This window comes from Mustela nivalis, assembly GCF_964662115.1.
Source record: "Mustela nivalis genome assembly, chromosome: 17".
NCBI lineage: Eukaryota > Metazoa > Chordata > Mammalia > Carnivora > Mustelidae > Mustela > Mustela nivalis.
Window position 1 is genome coordinate 31,732,795 of NC_139036.1, and position 27,426 is coordinate 31,760,220.

The 27,426-nt window shown below is 42.3% G+C and overlaps 1 protein-coding gene and 1 long non-coding RNA gene across 2 annotated transcripts; one reads left to right on the forward strand and one right to left on the reverse strand.

Annotated features, from left to right (window-relative positions):
* Positions 1-3,104, forward strand: LOC309851163. The gene is made up of 2 exons (XR_014304666.1): positions 1-1,599; positions 1,822-3,104. It is a non-coding gene; the product is annotated as an uncharacterized lncRNA (long non-coding RNA).
* Positions 2,438-27,426, reverse strand: DGKE (diacylglycerol kinase epsilon). The gene is made up of 12 exons (XM_082706033.1): positions 27,238-27,426; positions 26,303-26,775; positions 17,513-17,672; positions 13,828-13,947; positions 11,890-12,033; positions 11,466-11,623; positions 11,053-11,104; positions 9,814-9,927; positions 8,289-8,360; positions 6,489-6,616; positions 6,147-6,258; positions 2,438-5,576 (listed from the first exon to the last, which is right to left on the reverse strand). Exons 2-12 carry the CDS (start codon positions 26,755-26,757, stop codon positions 5,373-5,375), a joined length of 1,719 nt encoding a protein of 572 aa, XP_082562159.1. The 5' UTR covers positions 26,758-26,775; positions 27,238-27,426; the 3' UTR covers positions 2,438-5,372.

A 27,426-nucleotide genomic window follows, 5' to 3' on the forward strand; every position in this document is an offset into this window, starting at 1 on the left:
TTTTTGGAGTGCTGTACTTTAAATTTTATTGAAAAACAAGCAAAATGTTTCCAATGTATCAAATGCCTTAATTCACATTTCTCTGTAGGCATCAGCCACGATACAGAGCGAACACAACGAAGCGGGGAACACAGGGTACTTAAGCGGTAGGTACCCGGCACTGTGGGCAGGAGTGGGGGTGGGTGTGTGAAGGCCAGCTGGGGCATAGTGTGGGCTCAGAGAGCCAGCTCAGCCAGCTCACCTGCCGAGTGATCAGGGCTGAGGATCCAGGCTGCTCTAAACGTGAATTAGATAGAACTACAAATCAGAGTGCCCATTGTCTGTGGGGCTCATTCAAGTAGACCACATTCCAGAGAAAGACTGCTGCCAGAGCCCAGAACCAGAGGAATGAGATCCAATGTTCTGATGAGCCACTGTCCTGGACTACAGTTTGGCTACCCTTCCGGCAGGAACGTTCTCTGGTGGCACAGTCTGTGAGTGTTGCCTGGACAGTGGGAGGGGAACAAGGGTGGCGACCTCACCTCCAGCTCTCCTTTCCAGCTTTCCACATTGGTCACCGAAAAGCATCACACAGTGGAAACTTCCTGTGGGTTATCTTGTGCAGTGTGTTCTGCATGGACGCTTCCCTTCGGGGGTGAGGCAGCCCAGGAAGTGAGCAGCAAAGACTGGGGAAGCGTCTAGGATCAGCAACATGTGTTCATCTGCAGCTTCTAGGGGACTTTCTTCAGATGTTTCTGCAGGTGAATAAGTTCAGTCATTATGTTTTGTTAACTTCTGTATGAGGGACATTTTTGGATTCTTTCTCCAGGTCCTTAGAATGTACCTTTTTGTTATCTGCAAGCCTCATGCACCAACTACAGTCAGGGCCGGGGAGGGTGTGGGGTAAATGTGTATGTGTGTGCGCGCGCGTGTGCATTTACAAAACTAAAATAATCAGGACCATTTCTACATTAAAATTAGAAACAGGAGGAACAGAGGTTAAGCCAGTGCTTTACTATTCAAGAAAATGGCTTTAAGCCTTGAGAAATAGCCAAATGGTCATATTTCAAGCAGCAACAGAGACCTCCGAAGTATTTTTCACCAAAACCCATGAAGTTTCTGAATACGTACAAATCAGCAGAAAATGAACCAGGTGACGAGTCATTAAAAGAGTGGCTTCCAAACCCTTAAAAAAAAAATAGCAGAATCCTTCCCCCCCCCGCCCAAAAGAGGAAGAATTTGATCTACTGCGATCTTGTCTGCAACAGCGTCCAAAGTGAGAAAGCAGGAGCCCCTGGGGGTCCACTCCACTGGCCCCCTGCACTGCTTGTTCTAAGACTCCATGAATCACAGTCCAAAAGCTATTTCCACGGAAGGAACGGAAGCTACCAATTTTTATGTAATTGAGTCTAGATGAACCCAGGAATTTGGAGAAGATAGGGAACGAACTGTTCACAGAATTCCTTCAGAAGAATGATTTGGGGGTTAGAAAGCAGTGAGTGGAGTGAAGGAGAAACCATTTTAAGAACCTCCAGTTCATTCCATTTTTCTGCAAGGTATCCATCCAGGAAAAGCCCTGAGTGAGCACATGAGGTGCGGACCAGCTGCTTGAGAAATGTCGTGTGTCGGGACGCCTGGGTGGCTCAGTTGGTTGGGCAGCTGCCTTTGGCTCAGGTCATGATCCCATCGTCCTGGGATCGAGTCCCACATCGGGCTCCTTGCTCAGCAGGGAGCCTGCTTCTCCCTCTGCCTCTGCCTGCCATTCTGTCTGCCTGTGCTCGCTCTCTCCCCCTCTCTCTCTCTGATAAATAAATAAAATCTTAAAAAAAAAAAAAAAAAAAGAAATGTCGTGTGTCGCGCAAGCACCCAAGGTGCCTGTGAGTAAAACTGCAGTCTCCCTTGGTCCCACTGCCAGAGACACTGATGCCTCAGGTCAGAGCCCTCACGCCCGGCGGTACTTCTGGTGCTGCAGACAATGTGTGGATCACACTTTGAGAAACAGGAGACAGGATTTAAAGGGAAAATCTGAGAAAGGCAGGGACATATTTTCAAAGCCAAAGCAAAACCAAAACCGCCGCTTCCGTCTTATCGCTGAGAACATACCTTCATTCACTCACACTGGGACAGAGTAACATTATTCTTTCCTCTTTCTAAATTCCTAGGTACTTCTAAAAATAAATCTACCTATATTCTATTGTTCCAAATTAGGAAGAATTAAAAAGAATTCTGAATAGAAAGTGCTGGTTCTTGCTTCAATATTATCATATCAGGGAAAAAAAACACACAAAACTATCACCTATTCTACTGACCCTTTTGGCCGAACAAGTAAAAATTATGTATTCGGATCCACATGAATCTGTAAATTAACATAACCTTTAAAGTTTCCTAGTTAGTGCAAATTTAAAATTCCGTAATATATAGTAAATACAATTTTGCTTTATATTACAAACGCAAACCATTTTTCTTTTGACATGCTGGTAGTATTCATTTTTACAACACAAAGGACTTGACAATTTGAGTCACAGAATACTTTACAACTCTAGGCAAACATATTGCAAAAAGCAAATACTACATGTTTTGACACACCCTACAAAAATAAAAATAATTCTGACTATAAAATTTTTATAAACATTAGCTACATTAAGGGTTCACAGCTGTTGCAGAAAACCTAAAAGTCCTTTAGGATCTTGTAATCTCACTATCAGACAACCTGCATTTTAAAACCCAAGCCGGTCTGATTTCTAATGAACATAACAAAGCACTGAACTTATCACCACCTACTTATGGGATCCATACACGCTGCCGGGTACTCAGTGTTTAGGCTGCTAAGCTTAAGGAGTTAGGAATGCACCCGGACAGCAAAGGATAGAACGAATCTAAAGACAGACATGGAGATAGGCTTTACTTCATATATTTCTTCCTGAGAATGTAGAATTTGTTATTATGCTTAAGTCTAAACGACTTAAAATGGAACAGGAAAATATTATGGCAAATTATCTTTGCAAAGTACAGAATGCCCGGTGCAGCTGACATTGCTACTCTAATGTATAATTTGCAAATGTGAGCCTTGTAAACTGACCTTATTTAAAACAAGACCTATGCCTAATGGTTTATTTAAAATGCTGGGTACATGTGCCTAAAAAGTAAATGGACTTTGCTAAAACGGTGTTTTATGATATGGCATTCAGAAATAACTTTCCTAAATGGAAGTGAAGCCTGAATGACTGAATAAGGCAACAGAAGAAACTTCGTGAAGAGTGAATGGGGGGAAAAAACCTCACTGGATTATGAAAATTAAAAAAACAATTTGTTTAAATACACGAGGGTGTTATCTAGACCTGTTCTAAATCCAATGTAACATTATGGTTAGGTTTTAACAAAAAAACCTAATCATTTTAATGCTGATATCCCAAACCATCTACTTTGATTCTACAATTAGCACTATGGAATTATATTACAGATAAATTACAGCCTAAAGCAAAGTGAATTTAACAGTATATTTATAAAATGTGACATCTGTAACAATGCTGACCATGAGTTAAGAAATCAAATTCATTATACTTAAAACATGATCAGTCCATAAATGAAAATCTGTAAGACTCTCCCTTCATCAACCTTGATGAAGGTGTATGAAAAAGGTGAAACAGATTTGTTTACAAAATCTTTCAATACTAGAATTCAGCATCTCCTCTTAGGAAACGGAAGAGGTTAATTTAAGCAGAAAAAAAAGTATTTTATATATATAAAATGCACTGACTACTGTATCACTACTAAGTTTTTCCTTCAAAACATGGCCTCAGCCTGACGAATGAAATTTAAGTTAATGGATCTGTCATCCCTGAATTGCCATAAACAGATCCTTCAAGGAAGCTAATGTTGTTTTGGAGGATGCATTCTATTCTTTCAGAGACTAACGTCATGAAAGACCACGAAGCCCACAAAATGCGCCATTTGTTAGGAAAACACCAGGCTGGAGGCCCAGTGCGGGAGCAGGCCAACAGACACCAGAAGGGCGCCCTCTAGTGGGGGAAATCATGAAACTAGCCCTTCAGTAAGTTCCTGGCAGAGAGGGTCAGTCAGATAAAGAATGAAATGAAACTTTCAGTTATGCAAAAGTTGTTGTTTGCCAGTGCTTTCATTTCCCTCTTTTTAAAAAATCTTGAGTAATATTTCTGAAGAAGGAAAACATCTAGATTATATATATGTCAGAATTAAATTATGGGTTTTAATTAGTCAATAGGCTACATTTCTGATTTTGACTAGCTGAATTTATGTGATAAACTTATTAAATAAAGCCATATATTGTAAACACTAAACACAAGTATACCACAATGAAGAAAATAAATAAATAAAAAAATATCTCTCTCATTTTAAAATAAATATGATAAAAGCATTTTAGCACAGGATTCTGTCTGTGATTCTTAACAGAATCCATGGATTCTTTTTTATTTTTTGAATCCATGGATTCTGTTAAGTACTTTGGATATAAAAGACTTCAAAATACTACAAGACCACTGAACTTTTAGAAGTTTTTGAGCAATTACTATGACTAATAAATTTTCTGCAGTACTTTTTTTGAATTGTTGATACTGTCTTCTTTTCAGGAGAAACACGTCAACCATCCAGCTTGAAAACCCTAACTTTCAATCCAAAGTGTTCTCAATGTTAACCTTCACCAATTCACCTATGTGGTTGTCTTCTGTCTACACGGGATCATAAACAAGATGCTGAATTCGAGTTCAACGTGGTCATTAATAGGGTTAAGCAAGCAACATTTGTGGGTCTGAAAATGCTCTCAAGATAAAAATTACAACAAAAATTTAAGTATTGTCTTTCTTTAACATTTCTCCTTGTAGGTTTTCTGGAAATAGATCCGCAGGGATCTGCTCTGCTGGGCTGCAGAAAGCTGTCAGAGGCAAGCTGCAGGAGGAAGGCCCGCATTACCCGAGCTGGCTGGACACATCATCTCCTCTCAAAAAAGCAGGTTCATTTTTAAAATGTTATTGTGTTACCCCTTAAGAATTAAGATGGCAATGATTTTTCCACCTACATCTTGCTGGACGTGTAATGGGCCCATCAATGTGTATTTGAGAATAAGGAATGAGGGGGGCAGGGCTCAGAGCGAGTCCCACTCTCAAACAAGAAGCCCTGAAAAACACCTCACCTTCGAGTAATTAATGTTCTGTGACTTTTTAAAGTTAGTACAATATGACTGGGGTGTTTTCCTGAAAAAGGAACAGGCATCTGTAAACAACCGGAAATTTGGCTGTTTCTGGAATGCTATTTACATAAATGTATCCCCATCATACTACTGGTGAAATTCAGACTAAACAGCTGATAAGGAATTTCTAACTTCTGGACGACCACGTATCTGCTTGCGTGTGGATTTTACTCTAAACTTGCATTTCCTCATCCGTCAACTCGGTTTCCTTTACGTCCTCTTGATCTGAAGTACTGGAGATGTCCTCATCCGTCTGGTCTCCAGAGAAATACAACATGAGTGCGTGCGTCTTGTGAGTTATGGTGACCGTGCAGGGCCCCTGGGCCCACGGCTCCCCATCCACCTGCATTGGCATCATGGAGCACTTCAAAATCAACTGGTTTTAGGGAACAAATAATTAGAACAAAGTCAATCCCCCAAAGTTTGGAAAGGTCTTCCTAAGTATTATTATCCACAGTCCTTTAATGCTAGTTCTTGAACCTATTCAGATTCCTCAGCAATTGTTTAAGAGATTGTTTCTTCCACAGCTCCAGCCTCTCCATCCCCACCCCCCAACGCCCCCTGGTCACTCCCAGGCCTTAGTGGAGGCTGAGCCACAGGGCGGTCTATCTATAAAGCACTGTTCAAGGGAAGCCATAGCGGGCAGATCGATCTTCTACAGATCAGTGGCTTAGAAACGGGACTTGGGGGGCGCCTGGGTGGCTCAGTGGGTTAAGCCGCTGCCTTGGGCTCAGGTCATGATCTCAGGGTCCTGGGATCGAGTCCCGCGTCGGGCTCTCTGCTCAGCAGGGAGCCTGCTTCCTCCTCTCTCTCTCTCTCTGCCTGCCTGTCTACTGTGATCTCTCTCTGTCAAATAAATAAATAAAATCTTAAAAAAAAAAAAAAAGAAACGGACTTAGACAAGTAGTCTCTGTACATATGAACCACAGAGCAACATCTCACCTACCCGCACTGTATGCGCCTGCCCTATTCGAAAAGGGTTTGCCAGCTTCACTTGGATCTGAGCACAGTGGAAAGAGCCATACACACCAACGACCTCCAGCAAACCATCGTCGTGTCTACAGGCGGGAAAAGGAAACATGGACTACATGAGGAAATGAAGGAAATCAGCCCGTGAGGACGACTACGTTTTCACCGAGGCAGACAATCAACTGGTTAAATATTCGTATTAATGAGCTATGCAAAAGAGAAAACGGTGAAGAGAAAATATGAACGGTCTACAGAGAAGAAGGGACAGGCTGCTTTAAAGGAAACATGACATGCCACAAGTGACCACAAGCGTACCTACCTGGCTAGAGGGTAAGTCTCGTCTCCCATCCCTTCCCACAGTCTGCAGCCACCGCCCCAGTAGCCGATGTTCAGAACTATAATACCTTCCAGGTTGGGCAGTTCGACTCGCTCGCCGTCCAGCTCTAGCTTTAAAGAAATCCGAGCAGTTAGTTACCACGAGGCATGTGATTTCCAGACAGAGCCACTCAGGATTCACGCCCACATCCGTCCACGCAGGATGGGAGATGCCCGTGTAAGAGACTACTGCCCACCCACTGACCCCAAGGAATCTGCCTTCCTGTTCAGTGACTATAATATGTTAATTATAGCTTTGGCCTCCGCTCTCACCACTTTCTGTCCCGCAAGCGATCCTCCAGCTTGAACTCACACAAATACACCGTGTTCTCTCTTACTTCTGGGTTGCTGCACATGCTCTTCTCAGCCGAGAACAATTCTCGATTCTCTTTTTTTGGGATGGGGCAGCAAAGCAACGTTTGCTGAGTGACAGTTAAGTTTATTGAATGATAGAGTAAAAGAATTCCCAAAGAGGGTGGGGACCCAAGAGGGTCACCCAGCCTAGAACAATTTTCACCTCCTTTCGCACTTAGCTATTTCTTATTGAATTTTCAGATTCTCCCTTGTCGTGTCTTCCAGAGAGACTGGTGACAGTCACTTTCCCTAGACAGTTTCCCCAGCCCTTGGGTTATGCATTGCTCTTACTTACTCTCCTAAGACCGAATACCTTCCTTACCATGTCGCCCCTCACACTGTACTGCAATGTGGCTTCAGCATCTTCTCACTGAGTTCACGGCACAGTGAACAGAGAACAGAGCGAGGGGTTTATCACGGCATTTCCAGCGCCTAAGATGGTGCCTGGCATTTGGTAGGTGGCTTCACAAATAATTTTTATATAAATAAAATATCAGACACACACAAAAATAAAGGGTTACACCATCTTTGCCTCACTCTACCAATGCTATCAGAGCCCAGGACAAAGGAAATATGATAAAGCGGAAGGGAACTGTTTTTATGGCAAACTGTGCTGTTCATCCCATGCCTCGGCTGCAGAGTCTGTGAGTTTGGTATTCGCCTGCAGGCCACGGCCCTCCCTGGCCTACGTATCCTCGCCTACGTATCCTCAAGCTCCTCACACTGCTTGCTCATTGTTCTCTCTTTTCCCAAGCTATCTGCCTGGCTCTTCCCCTCTGACTTAATTTACCAGTTCTAGGCTTCTCAGTATTGATATCTTTGTCAGTGCGGTCACTGTTATAGATTCTTTCTGGAAGCAAGCAAGGACTACACGCAAGACTCTGCCATCTCGGATACTGCAGCATGAGCACTTGTTAGTATCCTACTTTTACTGCTCCTGCATCTTCACTCTGTTTTAGTACGTAAGACAGACACACCTCACAGCCATAACAGAAATTACACTCTGTGTTTAAACCTCCTCTAGAGTTCCTGAAGAGTCAGGCCCTGTGTGAGACTGCTTCGAGTGTGCCATCAAGTATGAAAGGAAGCTGTTCAGCATTAAACAGACTGGAGGTGGATGAACTTGGGATCAAGTCCCGGTTATATGTAAATCTGGGCCAATTATCTAATTCCACGATTTTCTCCTCTGCAGGATGGGAATGTAACAGTACCTGCCTTACAGGGTAGTGGTGACGATTTAGGGAGGCAATGTGTAGAAAGCACTTAATAAACTGCCTGGCACACAATAAATACTCCATGTATGTCAACAAAATATGTTAACAGAAAATTCAGCATTTTTGTTAAAAAAAAGTTGACAATCCAGAGATCACCTAAAACTTTAAAAGCTTACCTCAACTTTTTTATTCAAATCTTTACATTCTTGCACCAAACAGTCTTTGGTTCCATAGAATAAGTAAACAGCCTATGAGAAATAGACAGAAAAGGGGATATTAAAGCAACCTAAGCAGCTCTGGCAGCAACACAAAGATACTGTTAGCAAAGTTTCCCGACATGACCGTTGAGCCACATTTCCTTAGAGTGGACCAGATTCTCATGGGAAGAACAGGCACTATTACTTTTGAGCTGAATTAGCCCATTTTTCAGGGGGAATGTGAGATAGGAGTGGTTCATGCCAAAATGGTATATTCTCCCAGTTTATCCAAAAAGTTGCATTTTATAAAGAAATATACTAAACTTAAAGTCTACTTTTTCCTAATAATTGGGATTACTTACTGAATACAGATCAATCTAGTGAACATTTTATAATTACTTTTGAGTACAGAAAGGTTGATGGAAGCACTGAGATGCTAATTACTAATCATACAAATAGCAATACTTCCTGCCTTAGTAGTAACTATATTAATAAGAGGGGACTCTGTTAATTTAAAATATCTGTAAAATAAGGGGCGCCTGGGTGGCTTAGTTGGTTAAGTGTCTGCCTTCAGCTCAGGTCATGATCCCAGGGTCCTGGGACTGAGCCCTGCATTGGGCTCCCTGGGAGCCTGCTTCACCCTCTCCTACTCCCTCCTGCTTGTGTTCCCTGACTGTGTCTCTGTCAAATAAGTAAATAAAACCTTAAAAAAAACCCTCTCTCTTTCTCTCTCTCTCTATATCCATTCATCCATCCATGAAATAAAACCAGGAGAAAAACTTTTGCATTTAATTTTCATATCCTGTTGCTCAATTATCAAAAGTCATTTAAAAAAAATCCCAGGGATGTCTGGGTGGCTCAGATGGTTAAGCATCTGCCTTTGGCTTAGGTCAGGATCCTAGGATCCTGGGATTGAGTCCCGGGTTGGGCTTCCTGCTCAGCCAGGAGTCTGTTCCTCCCTCTCTCTCTGCCTCTCCCACTGCTTGTGCTCTCTCTCTCAAATGATACAAGATCTTTGAAAAAAAAAAAAAAAATTCAAAATCAAACTTCCACCAAAGGAAATCACCTGTACTAGAAATCAGAGTCATGAACATAGTTAAAAGCCATGGTAAACAAACTGCTCCTTCTCTTACTTCATCTGCATTTTGAAGTTTTTTTGAAGGCAAAGGAATCTTTTTTTTCCACTAATGACTTCAACAAAACTTTCTCCTGCCTAAATCCTTCTAGTTTTAGTTGCTATTTAAGTAAGATAAGCACTGCCACCTAAACAAAATATGCTGTTAAATATTCTCTGAATTATAAAAAGTTTGTCAGAGTTCTAAAATACTCTGAGAAAATATATTTCAGGATCTAATTTGACAGTCTTATACGAAACAGAGGAGGTACATGCTTCTATAAGTCAGTTCTATCTGAATCTACTTTAAAGAGTGCTAGATAGAATTAAACTATTGATTTTTACTGTACCTTCGGTGATAAGCAGGAAATGTTATTTTATCCAACACACCTTATTAAGAATTCTGCTAGAAAACAGAGAGGGTGCCTTCTCACGATGAGCATGAAAATTGAGAGCCATGAGAGCATCAGGTCCAATGGAAAAATAGTTGTTCATGGTGAATTCCTGTGGAAGGGTTAAGAGCAAGTAACACGATATACTTGTCTAAGTCTGTGACAAATGTCAAATATGTAAATCTCAGTCTTTATGTTCTTTGTGAAAATTTAGTACTTTCTGCATTTTTCACTTATAGCTGATGCTATCCAGTGAAGTTTCCAGAAATAAAGCTTCAGTTCAAAAACCGCTAACAATCCATATGAATTTCACTTTGCTGTTCTGGTTAATATGCTACACCACCTCAGATCTTAGCATCATGTCCCCATCCCCCACCCCCCCGCCCACCGGCTCTACTATGGATCCAGGCTCTGCATGCCTGTGTTCCCCTCACATGTGCCTTGTACTTTCACTGCAACTTGCAGGGTCCCCACTTCATCTATTTCCCACCCTGCATGGACCCCCTGTCTCCATCTCCAGCTGTCTTGCTCCTAAGCACTAAGCCTGCATTTCCAACTCCTGTCCAATGTGCCACAGCCTCGAGGTCAAGATGCCCCAAATCAAACTCCTTTTCCTCTTAAACATGAAACGCTTTTTCTTATTTTAAAGTCATTTCCATATACCCAGACAAAACAACCAGAAATGTGGTATAACATGTATCTTCTCTCTTCCCCTAATACTGATCAGCTGCCAGGTCTCCCTCAATTCCACCTCTAGAATGTCTCCTGATGGGCCTCCTGCCGAGAGGCCCCTTGTTCTGCCCTTGTGCCAAGTTCCCAGGCTATTTTTGCTCCATCCCCAGAATATCTGCCAGAAAATACAGAGCTGCTGTCACTGCAGTAGTTGCTGCCCGGGATCTGCTTCCCCCAGGATCTACTTCCTCTGCTAGGAGTCTTCTGTTTCTTCTGTTGATCTAAATTATGTTTCCCTTGTAAGGACCACCTCACACGTCGCTTCCCCTTGAATCTCTCCTGCCTGATATGTTGGGGATGCACGGAGCACCCTTGCTGTTTCCCCCCACAAACCTCTTTTCAGGCTGACTTGGGGGCCAAGTGCTTGGGTTCCTCTTCTGCTCCATGACTGGCCCTTGAGGCAGTAAGCACCAGATCTCTGTACCCCAGCACCCTGCCAGCCCCATACAAAGGCCACTTCCTCATGGCTGAGAAGCTGCTTGCAACGGAGGCCTGAGACACATACCTTGGGTTTTCTTAAGTTGTAGTACCCTTTATTTGTTACTTGAACCTTCCATCTAAAAAAATGAAAAAAAAAAAAAAAAAAAAAAAAAAGGTAATTACTACCAAATTAACTGCCAGTTAACTATAATTATTACCAGTCAAGTCTGGATGCCTGGAGATGAGGTTCTTCTATGAAAAGAACATTTGAAAAATTAAGCACATCTGCTTAATTGCAAATTCTGAGGTAAGTCCTCAGCCTCACGGGTCCTTCAATCACAGCACAGTACAGCAACAAGATAAAAGGCCAGCACCCATGGATGAGTACAAGTAACACCATCTGTTTCCATTACACTGGAGAGCTACACAAGTCTTCATTTTAAACCAAACAATATTCCCAAAGCTCCAGAAATCCACCTTTTGGGGGATACCACTCACCTGTCTAGTTTAATTGTATCTGCTTCCATCACATTTCTTAAGACCTGTGCGACCGGTACCTCCCCGGCGTACCCCGTGCCCCAGCCCAGGGTGTTGGACAGATCGTTGCCTGTTCCCAGAGGCAAGATTGCGACCTGGGGAATGTACTTTTCTTGTCCCTAGAAAACAGGAGGTACAGGTTAGATTTTTCTCTTCAGACCACCTGTAGGCTCACAGTATTTGGTCACACACCTAGACTGAAGCAAAAAAGACAACAACGTAACAACTGCACGTTGTTTTGCTGAAGGTTACAGGAACTGTTTAATCATGAGATTCAAAATCAGCAATGTCTTCTAACATTCCTCTGCATAATACAAAACAGAACCCAAAGACCGCCTCTCAGAGCTGCTGCTGCGAGAGGCACATAGCCCTTCAAGACTGATACCTTAACCTTCATCTCGTCCACCGCGTCCAGGACCCAGCCCACCGTGCCGTCGCCTCCACAGACGAGCACCCGGGCTGAGTGATAGGGAAGAAGAGTGCAAAGCTGCAGGGCTTTGATGGGGGGTGTTTTAGTTACATCAAAAACCTAGAAATGAAAGAAAAGGAAAAATTATTTCTATCCAGCACCAACCTCCACTCATGAGATGAGTACAGACACAGCAGGAGGACAGCCCCTGTTACCATGCGTCTCACAAGGCGCCAGACTCTTGACGTTCCTTGTAGCGCAGCCTGCACTGACCCTGTTTACAACGCGTGAGCCTCGTTCTGGTGACCCGGAAGCGGAAGCGCGGGAAAGTTAAGTGACTTGCCCATGATTCCCCCAATAATTACGTGCTGACATACAAATTCAATCCTATAGTGTATCTATTATACAACACTGCCTTCTTCCTGTTCACAAGAAACCAGAATGTGCTAAATTCATCTTTAACCAGTACTTCCTACTTTATACTGGATTCTTCACATCCATTACTAGTGCAATTGAGCGCACATTTCTGGAAAACGGTTTTGCAATATGCATAAAATGACATAAAGGTGCAAAGATCCTTCATAACTGTAATTCTGTAAATGATCTAGGAAAATATTTCAAAAACTGAAAACGTCTGTTTATAAAGGTGTTCAATGTGGCCTTATTTACCGTTGCATAGTCTTAGAGACAGACTCAACCTCCAATAGCAGGAGACTGGGTAAACATATCTGTTCAATTAATTATCTGCATAATTATATTTATAATTATCACATGTAATGTGATAATAATGTAATGTGAATGTCCATCACACCATGGACAAATATCCTTTAAAATAAAAAATACAAATTTTTAATCTGGATTATTACTGTAATGTTAATATGGAGATGCAGAGACAATGAATGGAAAGAACACAGACAAATGAAAACAACAGATGTATTTGTGTGGGGAAACTACAGGTGATTTTCTTTCCTTTTTATTATTTTTATAGTTTCCTTAAGTTGTACAATGTTGAAGGGGAAAAATACAAATTGGAAGGGAAAAAGTGAATGCCTTTCTGATCATTGCATGGGTTATTTATAAACATTTCTCAAAGCAGAAGCTACTACCATGTAAACTCAATGGTATGATCCTTTATTCTTATTTTTTTAATTGAGGTATGAGTCACATGTAACAAAATGCTTATTTAAAATCAGCCCATTTAAAATGAACAATTAAATGATTTTTAGTAAGTTTACTGAGTCGTGCATCCACCGCCACAATCCAGGTTAGAACATTATCTGTGCTCCGAGAAGACCCCTTAGGGTCCGGGCGCCTCAGGCAGCCACTCCCCTCCTGTCTCTGGGCACCTGCCTTTTCTGGACAGGTCCTGTAAGTGAAGCCACACTCTCTAGGTCCTTGCACCTGGCCTCCTTCACCCAGCAGGTTTTTGAGGCTCACCCTTGGTAACATGTACGTATCAATACTATGTCCCTGCTTATCATGGAGTCATATTCCCTTGTGTGGGGACAAATTTGGTTTTATCAATTTGCTGGCCCATGGACAGCTGGGTTTTCTCCACTTTTTGGCTATTATAAATATTACTGCCATGAACGTTTGCATTAAAGTCTTTGTGGGACACATGCTTTCACTTCTCTTGGGTTGGTGGATAGAAATGGGATTGGCAGGTGGTATGGTGAATTTATGTTTAATTTTTCAAGAAATTACTGCACTGTTTTCTAAAGTGGCTACACCATTTTATATCCCCACCATCAGAGCACCTCTTTCTCCATATATTTGAATGGCTTGATATTTCTTAAATTCTTTCTATAATTGAAGGTCTACTGTTTTAAAACATTAACCACCATTACAATGAGGGAAAATGAAAAGCTAAACATGACAAAACTACCACAGAAGGAAACTTTTCTCTTTAGTTACCTGGACTGGGTTTAGGAGGATCCTAAATTCTCCCAGCAGCCCTTCTCCCATGTTAGTTCCACTACGAGAGTTGGCCAGGATGATTAATGGTGTCCAGTGCTTTCCAAGCTTAGAGGCTAGCTAAAAACATTAATGTGAGTGAAAAGGGTTTAATATCTCAAAGATGTTGAGGAATACCATTTTCATTTCCTGGTAACAATAGTGCTGTAAATTTGCTGGGAGAAGAACAATGATCCCAGTAAAATGAATACAATATGTAAATCAAAGAATTCCCGGAATGGAAAGTGAACTCAGAGATGAATGATTTAACTTGCACTTACTGTATTAATTCTCTTCTCCATTATTCTACATAAGTCACTTGGTGATTCCTGGATACTTATGTAGGAAGAACTAATAAGGTAGCCCATTCTACTAATAACTCAAATTGTTAGCAAGTTTTGACTTAAATGGCATTAAAAATGTCTTTCAGTAACTTTTCTTCATTGTTCTAATTTTGCTTCCTAAAGCTACCAGAAATAATTTTATTTGTTCTTCCATAGAATTTGTGCTCAAACACCTGAAGCATTAGATCTTTTATCAGTCTTATCTCCTAGGTGATCTATTTTAAGTTCTTTCAACTGTTCACAGAATGAACGCAGATTTTCTCTGCTCTCTTACCTTGACTGTCCTCCTCTGGATGTATTTTTTTTTTTTTAAGATTTTATTTATTTATTTGACAGAGAGAGACAGTGAGAGAGGAAACACAAGCAGGGGGAGGGAGAGAGGGAGAGAAAGAGCAGACTTCCCACCAAGCAGGGAGCCCAAAGCAGGACTCGATCCCAGGACCTAAGCCGAAGGCAGACACTTAACAATTGAGCCACCCAGGCGGCCGTCTGGATGTATTCTAATGTATTTCAGTTTTCAAGTTTTTTTAAAATTTTATTTTATTTATTTATTTGACAGAGATCATAAGTAGGCAGAGAGAGAGAGGAGGAAGCACGCTCCCTGCCCAGCAGAGAGCCCAATGTGGGGCTTGATCCCAGGACCCTGGGATCATGACCTGAGCCGAAGGCAGAGGCTTTAACCCACTGAACCACCCAGGCACCCAAGTTTTTTTTTCTTTTTTAATTAAAAAAATTTTAAAAGTGGGGTACTCAGATTCAAGAATCCAGATTTGCACAAAGGCCAAAGTCAAATGAAATTCATGTTCCTCTAACCTATCCATTTCTTTCTTTGCCCCTTCTCCTTGTGGATGTGAACATGAATGGAGATGTTTCACAGTCTTAGTGATTCTCATTCCTAAGGATCTCAGATTGAATTTAGATACATTAGGGGATTGTACATTTAAAAAATATGTATCATAGGGATGCCTGGGTGGCTCAGTGGGTTAAGCCTCTGCCTTTAGCTCAGGTCATGATCTCAGGGTCCTGGGATAAAGCCCCGCACTGGGCTCTCTGTTGGGCGGGGAGCCTGCTTCCCCCCCGACCTCTGCCTGTCTCTCTGCCTATTTCTGATCTCTCTGTCAATTAAATAAATAAAATCTTTAAAAAAAATATATGTATCATAACATTAAACATAATGCTTTAAAAATTTTTTTAAAGATTTTTATTTTGTGAGAGTGTGAGCGTGGATGAGCTGGGGGCAGGGTGGAAGGGGAAGGGGATAAGCAGACTCTGCGCTGAGTGAGGGGCCCGGGCTCGATCTCATAACCCTGAGATCATGACCTAAGCCAAAACCAAGACTCAGATACTCAACTGACTGAGTCATCCATGTGCCCCGATGTTTTTAAATTTTAAAATGTCTTTTTCAACAATTGACAGAATGGGAGAAGATATATGCAAATGACATATCAGATAAAGGGCTAGTATCCAAAATCTATAACTTATCAAACTCAACACCCAAAGAACAAATAATCCAATCAAGAAATGGGCAGAGGACATGAACAGACATTTTGGCAAAGAAGACATCCAAATGGGCAACAGACACATGACAAAGTGCTCAACATCACTCGGCATCAGGGAAATATGAATCAAAACCACAATGAGACACCAATTCATGCCAGTCAGAATGGCTAAAATAAACAAGTCAGGAAAACAACAGGTGTAGGTGAGGATGCGGAGAAAGGGGAACCCTCCTACACTGTTGGTGGGAATGCAAGCTGGTGCAGCCACTCTGGAAAACAGCATGGAGGTTCCTCAAAAAGTTGAAAATAGAGCTAACCTACAACCCAGCAACTGCACTACTGGGTATTTACCCGAAAGATACAAACGTAGTAATCCAAAGGGGCACCTGCACCCAGATGTTTACAACAGCAATGTCCACAATAGCCAAACTGTGGAAAGAACCTAAACGTCCATCAACAGATGAATGAATAAAGAAGATGTGATACACACACACACACACACACAGGAATATTATGTAGCCATAAAAACCCCAAAATCTTGCCATTTGCAACGATGTGAATGGAACTGGAGGGTATTATACTAAGTGAAATAAGTCAGTCAGAGAAAAACAACTATCACACGATCTCACTGATATGAGGAATTACAGAAACAAGACCAACGATCATAGGGGAAGGGAGGGAAAATGAAACAAGACAAAACCAGAGAGGGAGACAAAGACTCTTAATCTCAGGAAACAAACTGAGGGTTGCTGGTGGGGACGGGGGTAGGGGAATGGGATAGCTGGGTGATGGACCCTGGGGACGGTATGTGCTATGGTGAGTGCTATGAACTGTGTAGGACTTATGAATCACAGACTGTACCCCTGAAACAATACATATGTTAATTAAAAATAAAATAAAATGCCTTTTTCTGTAGAATACTGACAAAGATGACATTGAAGATTTAAAATCCTAATTTGGAAAAGACACAAAATTTAATTTCAAAATAAAATAGTTCAATTCGGGCACCTGGGTGGTTTTTCAGTTAAGTGTCTGCCCGTAGCTCAGGTCATGATCCTAGGGTCTGGCATTAAGCCCTGAGTCAAGGGTCCTTGCTCAGCAGGGAGTCTGCTTCTTCCTCTCCCCCTGGCCCTCTGCTTCCTCAGATGTTCTCTCAAATAAATAAAATCTTAAAAAAAATAGTTCAGTTATTTTGACATATTCAAGTAGGAAATACAGGCAAATTTTTATAGTTATTCCTTTTATAACAAAGACTGAGAGATGCATTTATATCAATTTCCAAATACACACATACTGCAAAGTGTAGCTGACACTTCAGTGTTCACAAATTGTTTGTAAGGAGTAGCTAATGCAAGGTAAACTTATCTCTGGGCACCCTTCATAAAGTTCCAAGTAGGAAAATTATGTTAGAACAGTGTGTGAGGAAAATCCATGTTTTCTTTTCATGGATAGTAATAATGAATTTCAAGGCTGGCTGTTTATGAGTCATCTGAAGACCTTAAAGGAATACAGATTCCCGGGACCTGCTCTAGACCCAATGACTCAAACCCAGTGAGGGAACCGCACTTGGGACTCTGCATTCTCAAAAAGCTCGCCAAGTGACTTAGATGCAGGCGGGGACTGGGAAACCGGTAAGAGGACATTTCCAATTTCCCTTTAGACTCTGAGGCACCTCCCTGAAAACTAAGCAGGGCTCTCCGGCCTGCTGTAAGGCTTCCTCCCTCAGTGCCCGGTACCTGTCGCACTCTGACTTAAACGGCTCTATGAAAACCAGTTACATAAGGAAAATAGAACTCTGATTACCAGTGCATAATCCGTTTTTTTGTCTTTACGCATCTGATTAATAGAGGTCAAATAACTTGGGGGGATGATGAGGTTTCTGAATTCTCCAAAATCACATTTTTCATTCTTCAGGCTACTTTTCATGCATTCATCATGTACTGTTTTCTGACACCAAATGCACCTGAGGGAAGGAAGAAACAAGGACAATAGTTAACTTTAAATCATAATTTTAATGATTTGTAAACAGATCATTCCTGTCAAAAAATTAATAGTAATCTCATCACCATTGGACATAAGATCTACCAAGTAAAAGATTTATAACTCTGCATAGTGAAAACAAACAATCAAGTCTGAACATACCTGGCACTGTAATCTAATAGTGGTTTTTAAAGTGTGCCCTAGGGCTCCCCAGAATCCTTTCAGGATGACTCTGAGGTTAAAATCACTTTAATAATAAGGGACTTCTGTTGTATCCCTTTTTTATTTTATTTTTTTAAAGATTTTAATCATTTGTCAGAGAGAGAGAATGCACACAAGCAGGGGAGCAACAGAGGCAGAGGGAGAAGCAGGTACCCAGCTGAGCAGGGGGATTGATGCGCAGCTTGATCCCAGAACCCTGGGATCATGACCTGACCCAAAGGGAGATGCTTAACTGACTGAGCCACCCAAAGGTCCCAAGCTGTCCAACTCTTCGTCTTAGCTCAGGTCTTGACCTCGGGGTTGTGAGTTCAAGTCCCACACTGGGCTCTGCATTGGACATGGAGCCTACTTAAAAAAAAAAAAAATCACTTTAACAATAATTCTGAAATGCTATTCCATCTTCCTTCTCTCAAGAGTGTGCAGATCCAATGCAGAAGCAGACAAGAAAATCTAGGTGGCCTCTAAACCAGAAAAGTCAAACTGTTGCTCCTCTCATTAAATTTTCATTACAGTATTTTGTTACATTACTTAAAAAAATATTAAAACAATTTCTCATTTTTTAAAAAAGATTTTATTTATTTATTTGACAGAGAGATCACAAGTAGGCAGAGAGGCAGGCAGAGAGAGAAAAGCAGGCTCTTGGCTTAGCAGAGAGCCCCATGCAGGGCTCGATCCCAGGACCCTGAGATCATGACCTAGGCTGAACTGAGCCAATTAAGCACCCCACAATTTCTCAGTTTAATGTGTAACATGGTAAATGCCAGTGGACATAATCCACATAAACAAAAGTGGGTCTAGAACACTGTTTCTGAATCTTAATTAAAAACCTCTATGACCATTTGTGAACACTCTATTAAATATAGCACAATAGTCCATTTCTTGTTGGCAGTTAATACAAAACTAGTCTATGCGTTTGCATTCGAAATACACACAGAAACATTTCCATTCAGATGTGCCTCTCTGGATGGGTGTGTGGGAGCAAATAGGAGTAGAGCTGGAAAAGGTCCTGGGTTTCCATTATTAATCTGCTAAGAATTTAATCCACTCACAGACAAGACAGAGCTGACCCTACAGACAAAAGCAGGCCAACAGAAAATAATGGTTATAATTAAATGAATTAAAAGAAAAAAAAAAGAGGATAAAAGTCTTTCGCCCAAGGTCAACCCTTTTGGACTTCTATTTTAAGGTTGTTTTTTCCGGTGGATGTTTAGATTTGCCAAGTGATTACTGCTATAGACTCAGGAGTCCTCTTTACTGCTGAAAGAAGTGTTATCTGCAGGATCTGTTAGAAAACTGTAAAATAACTTACGTACGTTTTGTTAGTACTCGCTTTCAAACCAAGCCTGAGAAACCACAGCAAACTGCTTACTGCACCCCGACGCTCCCACCCCCACCTACCACGTGCACCAGGCACTTGCAAACTGGGTACTGTTACTGAGAATAACCTGCAAGGGTCCCTCTGAATATTTCACACTGCTGTCCTCTGGGAAAAAAAAGTAGGGCTGAGGGATGAGAAGAACATTTTCCCTTTTATTCTATATTCTTCTGTATTGCTGTACTACTTGTTTCTAAAAACCAGAATATATTGATAAGCTCCCTGTATAAACTTTTAAAATTGTATTTTAAATAATATGAATATATCAAAAAGACATAAAATAAAAATCATCCAAAGACAGTTCCTCTTAACTTTTGGATGCACCTCTCAGTTTTATTGTGCATATACGCTTGTGTTTCAGGAGAGATATGATGTAGATGGAGCGGAACAATACTTTTCTTTCCATGTTATCAGGAATATTGTCCTATGTCATTAAATATTTTAAGAAAAAATATGGTTTGTAAAGAACATATATAGTACATCACATGGATGAACTATAATGTATTCAACCTTAAAATATAAGACATTTAGATAATTTATTTTTCTAAGTATAAACAACATGATTAACAACCATAAACATAAATGAGATTATTTCTCTGGAATCCTCTAGACCAAGTTACTGACTCAAAGGGCATGCATTTTCCCAAGATTCTTTTCTTCAATAATTTTTCTGAGTATAGTGGACACATAATATATACATTAATTTCAAAAATACAATAGTGACTGATATATGTCTGTCCAGTGTGCTTGTTGTCAATGGAGATGTTCATCATGGCTAATACTTGCTTATCCTGCACATTAGTATTTTAAATTTTTTGATAATTTGATAGAAAACTTTTTTTTGTTTTAATTTGGAGGTCTTTGATCACTAGGAGAAGCTGAATATTTTTCTGTCCCTGTGAATTGATTCAGGTCCTGTATTCATCTTTTACTAGCTTTTAACAACTGCATGCACTTTTTATTGATGTAGGATATCAACCTCTTTTCTGTCACATTTATTGCAAATTTGTTTCAGTTTTCTTTTAAGTTTACTTTTGAATGTCATTTTTTTTTTTTAAATTTTATTTATTTATTTGACAGAGAGAAATCACAAGTAGATGGAGAGGCAGGCAGAGAGAGAGAGAGGGAAGCAGGCTCCCTGCTGAGCAGAGAGCCCGATGCGGGACTCGATCCCAGGACCCTGAGATCATGACCTGAGCCGAAGGCAGTGGCTTAACCCACTGAGCCACCCAGGTGCCCCTTGAATGTCATTTTTTGATAGATCTCTATTTTCCCTTGTGGTTTATTTAAATGCTGTTATGCTCTGAAGTCCTTCACTATTTCCAAACTAGACACTCAGTTCTCATCTCTCTGTCATTAATTTGGTGCTTCTTCTGAGACAAGAGGTTCCACTGAGAATCTCATGAAAGTGTCCAGGTTTCTTGGAATCTTAGCCATCTGTGAACTAAGAGCCACTGCTTTAACCCACCTGCTGTTTATCTTGGTATATAGTGCAATATGAAGATTTCACTTTTCCCCCCAAAGAGGACCTGTCCTGGCATGATTCATAAAATAATCTTTTCTATCCCCAATGATTTGGGACACCTTTATCATTTACTACATTCTCATAAATTTCACAAAGATTCTGTTACCTAAAATGATGGCTATTATCAGCCTTTGCTCTGTAAAGGTAGAGCTAAAATGCTTGCTAGCTGTGCAACATTATACTTTTCCTTACAAATTTCATATTCAAAATTGCGACTGGTCTCTTTATGTATTTGTAATAACTGTTTAACCTGACCTAGATTTCAAACCTAATGGGAAAATAAGACATTACTAATAATGTCTTGATATTTTAGTTTCAACAATCATGTCATTTTGATTAATTGCTTATATTTTTACTTTGCAAAATTTTAAACCCACACAGAAGTCAAAAGTATAGGGGCGCCTGGAGGCTCAGTGGGTTAAGCCTCTGTCTTCGGCTCAGGTCATGATCGCAGGGTCCTGGGATCGAGTACCCCACGTTGGGATCTCTGCTTGGCGGGAGTGCCTGCTTCCCCTCTCTAACTACTTGTGATCTATCAAATAAATAAATAAAAATCTTAAAAAAATATATCTCAAAATTACCTTCACTCTGACTCTTAGTATTTTTCCCACAGTTGCTTTATCTTTCAATGTGAACTCATATATTGCTGAATCATTTGAAAGTATTACAGACATTATGAAATTTCACCTTTCAATACTTCAACAAGTATTTTCAAAATACAAGGATAGTCTCATTTTTAAAATGTTTTGCATTAGAATTTTTTTCCTACAGTAAACATAGGTAAGTCTACCACCTACATTTCAGCATTAATATCTTACTGTAATTGCTTTGTTACATTTCTATCCATCGATTAACCCACCTAATTTTTGGTATATTTCAAGTAAACTGTAGATATCAGGATACTTCCTAAATGCCTCACCAAGCAGGCATATCATTACCTAGAGTTCATCATTTATTTATAGCTTTTTTTCTTTTGCTATAAAATTTACATGTGATGAAATGCTAATTAGTACATTTGCTGAGTTTTGACAAATGAACACTTTCATGTAACTAAAACCTTTATCAACATACAGAACATCACCATACTATGTGCCATTCTTGTACAGGAGTATAACTGTTTTATTTTTTTAAAAAGAAGCTTTATAGGGACGCCTGGGTTGCTCAGTTAGGGTCTGCCTTCAGTTCAGGTCATCCCAGGGTCCAGGGATCGAGCCCTGCATCAGGCTCCCTGCTCTGCAGGTGTCTGCTTCTCCTTCTCCCTCTACTTAAGCTCTCTCTTGCTATCTCGGTCACTCTCTCTCTGAAATAAAAAAAAATCTTAAAAGAAAAATTTAAAAAAAAAAAGAAGGGGCGCCTGGGTGGCTCAGTAGTTAGGCATCTGCCTTCGGCTCAGGTCATGACCCTGAGGTCCTAGGATCCAGCCTCCTGTTCTGCTCCCTGCTCAGTGGGGAGCCTGCTTCTTACTCTCCCACTCCCCCTGCTTGTGTTCCCTTTCTCAGTGCCTCTGTCAAATAAATAAATAAAATCTTAAAAAAAAAAAAAAGAGCTCTACAAGGGGAAAAAAGAAACTACTGGCAACAATGTTTATTATTTTCTGTAAAGCTACTTGTTGGCAGCTCTCTTCTTTAGTTTGCTGGAGGAGGCCGCTGGAGGAGGCGGAAGAACTATATGTAGGGTTGAGATGGTCGTGTATATTTCCACAAAAACAGGGGTTAGCCAACTAGAAATAATATGTCTCTCACCTGATTTTATGAATAAAGTTTTATTAGACCACAGCTACCCCCTTTCATTTATGTACCGTCTAGGGCTGGTTTTGTACTATGATGGACAGTGAGTTAAGTGAGGATCTGCAAAGCCTAAAATACTTAGTTTTGGCTCTTTATAGAAAGTTTGCCCACCTCTACTCTAGAAGATGATCTGGTATCTTTCACTGTTTCAGATAATGAATAAAATGAATAAATACTTAACAAGAGAACACAGAAAGGTAAAGTTTAAGATCAAAGCCAAGACTAAAGTGGCCCAGATCAAAGTCAGAAGCTTTGTTTCATTACTCAGTGTGTCCGGGGGTGGGGTGGGGGTGGGGGTAGGGGGGTGGTTTGCAGTGAAGGGGAAGGGATAGGATGTAATGAAGAAAAGGTCTTATCAGTAAAAAGGCACCTTAAGTTTCTTTTTTTTTCTTTTTTAAGATTTAACTTATTTATTTGACAGAGAGCCAGAGAGGGAATGCAAGCAGGGGGGAGTGGGAGAGGGAGAAACAGGTTTCCTGTTTAACAGGGAGCCCAATGCAGGGCTGGATCCCAGGATCCTGGAATCAAGACATGAGCCAAAGGCAGACACCTAATGACTGACCTACTCAGGCACCCCGCACCTTAAGTTTTCTTAACAACAGTTGAGGTTTTCTTAATAATACTATGAGGAACTAGGTTTAAAGAATGTAATGAATACTTCTAATACAATTCTCTATTTTAGTTAGAAGAAAGATAGGAAGAAGAAAACGAAGACCATGGAAGGGGTGTTAAGATACTAGGTGCAGAAACACATTACAGAGATTGGGGGCGGATGCGGGAATATGTACGAGAGAGAAAAAAATCTACAGGGAATGCAGAATCTGGTACAGTGCCTGGGCACAAAATAAATGTTAACTATGTAAAAATAATGACCAAATGAGTATAAGTTAAAGGGCCTTTGTCACTTATTCTGCAGAGCTTAACTGAGCTGCAGGCTTTAAAATCAGTTATCACATGAATCTTAACAGTTCTCTTAAGTCTTGTACTTAGATCGTGATATAGACATGGAAGAAGCCCTTGCCAGGGCTGGATAAAATCCAGAGAGGGACAGTCTGGCTTGTGTTTAAAGGTTCTAAATAGGTATTTATTTATTTTTCTGAAATATGTCATTCCTACAAAAGGTCATAGCAGACAGCAATCCTGCATAACATTATTGGCTAAAATAAATCAGAACACTGCAGAACATTCAGGACACTGTGCTCTTTTCTCCTGGGAATAATAAACACTTCCTAAATTATACAGAGATAATTTCTACCATGGGTGAGGGGTTCTAGTATGCTGGGAAGAAACTGCTCATTAACTGGTAAGAACAAGGAAAAGATCATCACATTCACTGTACACAAAGGGGAGGATACAACATTAAGGATGAAGGCTGATGTTGTAAAAAGTACATAAAAATAGCAGTCATCCCCCTACTTTAGAATTATCTGCAGGGCCTGCTAAAGAAACAACTGCTGGTTTCCAGACCAAGTTTCTGATTTAGTGGGTCTGGGGTGGAAGTAGGGTTGCCAGGAAAATAGAAGATGCTTGATTAAATTTCAATTTCAGATAAACAAATAATTTTTTGGCATAAGTCTGTCCCAAATATTGCAAATGATTTATTTTGTTCACTAATCTGGCAAACTAGAATTTGCATTTCTAACAAGTTTCCAAATGACGCTAATGCTGCTGGTCTAGGGAACCTCTTTGAGAACCACTGAAATACAAACCGTTATGTCATCATCGAGAAGGAAAAATTGGGGCCTGGGGGTGAGTAGAAGATCAGGTAAGGGTTCCTGGAGGAAAGGGCACCAGACCAGTCTCTAAGGATGCCTAGCAGCTAGCCAGGCGAGGAAAGTCTTGAGAAAGAGAAGGACAGAAGAAAGAGCCTGGTATTTTAAGGAAGGCATAGCCAGCTCGGCATTGCGGGCACATCAAGTTTAATGCCATTGGTAGCAGGTAAACCTGGAAGGGCAAGCAAGGTCTGGAGAGTGCATAATACCCTGGGTACCATGGAAAGCACTTGAAGTTTACACCGGAAGACCATCAGGGTAAGTGATGGGAGCAAGTGAAGGGGTTTACTCAGAACAGGGACTAGGTCAGATATGCTTTTCTATTATTACTCAGGCAGAGGATCAGAGCACTAGGATTATCTGTTAAGGAGTATATGAAGCAGTTAAGATATTTATGGAAGCCATTTTTTTTTTTTTTTTAAAGATTTTATTTATTTATTTGACAGAGAGAGATCACAAGTAGGCAGAGAGGCAGGCAGAGAGAGAGAGAGAGGAGGAAGCAGGCTCCCTGCTGAGCAGAGAGCCCGATGTGGGACTCAATCCCAGGACCCCGAGATCATGACCTGAGCTGAAGGCAGCGGCTTAACCCACTGAGCCACCCAGGCGCCCCTATGGAAGCCATTTTTATCTAATTCTGCAGACACAAAGAAGGGAAGGGAATAAGATGCAAGTATTGTCTCTTTCCAACTAATCCCAGTTTTTGAAGACTAAAGCTTACCTATAGAGAGAATTATGAAATTTACCTAAAGACACTGGTAACCTAGCTCTCACTGATGCCAAAAGAACAACATCTAAATTCAAAAGATACCAAATAAAAATCAATGGTTATAAAACTCTGTAGTTGTTCAATATTTTTGAGTCTAAAGCTGATGTGTAAAACTGTTAAAAATAAGATTTAAAAATAGGTGTTGACCTAACAGTGCTCATGCTAAGTTAAAAAAAAAAAAAAAAAAAAAAGATGGGGGGGATTTTTGAAGTAAAATAAAAAATAAAGATAAAAAAGTAACTTGTCATCCAGTGTCAGCCTGCTATTTTAGTTTCTAAACACACTTAGGGGCCTTTCTGCTTGTCAGAAATAAAACTCATGACAATGAAGATGTCCAGACCTAAGGCTGAGCCAAGGGTAGGATGTCGGTACGCCTAACCCTATACTGGGGGTTAGAAATTCCAGACACAGGTCTATCTTACCACCAAGTAAAATTCTCTCAACTGTAAAATGAGAGCAGATGATCGCAGAAGCAGCTTCTCCTAATTACCAATCTTTAACAACAGCCAAAGGCGTCTTCCCCTATTTTCAGATAGTATTTAAGAACGTTAATGTTTCGTCTGGTGTCTGTTATTTAGAAGCCACTAAAATATTCTTAGCTTAACCAAAGACTCTGGTCTGAGATGCTACATGTCCTGGAAGGCCATCTGGCAAAAGCAGAGTCCCTCTAAGTGCTGTCTTTCACTACAGCACCAATACCTATATTCGAAAACAATGCCCCCAACGCCTCTAGGGAACCGCACTCCCTTTCACTGCCCATTCATAATACCGCTGATCCTAAGGAGGATCAGTTTCCTGAGTCTGGGGGAAAGCTAATTTGTCCATACTTCCATTCTCCTTACTTAAAATGGAGATAATCAACAGGAACGAAAGCCAACACATAACACACAGTGGCTATGAAGTGTGTAGCACTTAGAGACCTTGGGATCTAAGTGCCAAGTTTCATTACCCAAAAGGGCAGCCTGGCTGAGGAGTGGGGGCTGGATGTATCATCTGAGCAAATGACTACTGCAAAGCTGCCCTGCCTGTCCAATTCCAGGGACATTTATGGGCTTGCTTCCTTGAAGTGGGCAGTTTAGGCCATTTGCAGAGATCAAGGCAGGCCTCTCCGCCCACTCCACGACATCCTGACTCCAACGCCGCCATCTAGGGCACAAAGGGCTTACCTGGAATCGCAGAGCTTGGGCTGGCTGCCGCACTGCTGCTTGCAGACCACGCAGTAGCTGCACAGGGGCACGTTGCCCCGGATCCAGTGGTGGGGCATGGCGTCCAGGGCCCTGCCGTCACTCTTGAGCATGATCTCCTTGCACGGGAAGCGCTTGTCGGCCTTCTTGAGGCAGCCCTCGTCCACGCGCAGCCCGCAGCAGTCGCAGAAGGCGCCCAGCAGAATGTGCTGCGCGCACACGCAGCAGTAGGTGGGCTGGCTGAACAGGTCCGTGTCGCGCCAGCCGTGCTTGCTCTTGCGGAAGATGTCCCTGCGATGCAGCTGGCGGCGCGACCGCTGGAGGCTGCACCAGAAGGTGATGAACACCGGCAGCAGCACCGAGCACAGCGTCCACAGGACCAGGTGCCCGTCGGCAAACAGGCCCTCGTAGGGCGCCGGCCGCTTCTCCGCTTCCATCTCGTCCGAGGCCGATTTCTAACAGAGAAACAGGCGAGGTCCACCCGGGGCTCGCGGTTCCCCACCGCCCTCCGCCTTTCAGGGGACCCCGAGGGAGCCGTCCGCGCGGGTGGCCCCGCTGTCTCCCGGGAGACGCGCGCGCCGCGTCTCCCCGGCCGCTCGACCCCGGAGGCTCCCAACGAGCCGCGCCGAGGGGGCGGCACCCAGCGCGGTCACGCTCCGCCGAGCGCCCGGCACGGGAGAAACGAACTGGCGGCCCTCGGCGGGGAGACGACCGCGAAGCTCGGCGCCCTGAGCTCTGCGCGCGGTGGCGCACGTGGGCCGCGCGGCGCCGGCGGCGTCCGTGACCGTTAGCCCGGGGCCCGCACTCCGCGGCCGAGCGCAGCCGCTCGGGCCGGGCGCGGCCTCCCGCAGGCCCCCACCCGCTCACCCCTCTCCCGAGGCCTCGCGACCGGCCTCCGCCCTCCCCTCGAGCCCTACCTGGCGCGGGCGGCGGCGCTGCTGCGGGGCCCAGGGCTGGGGCCGCCCTCGCGCCGCCGCGCTCACAAGCGCTTCTCCGGTGCCTGCCGGGGCGCCGACGCCAGCGAAGGGCGCCGCGAGCCGCACGCACGCCGAGCCCGGCGGCGCGACCGCGGGCGGGGGCGGGGCCTGCCGCGCGAGCCCCGGGGC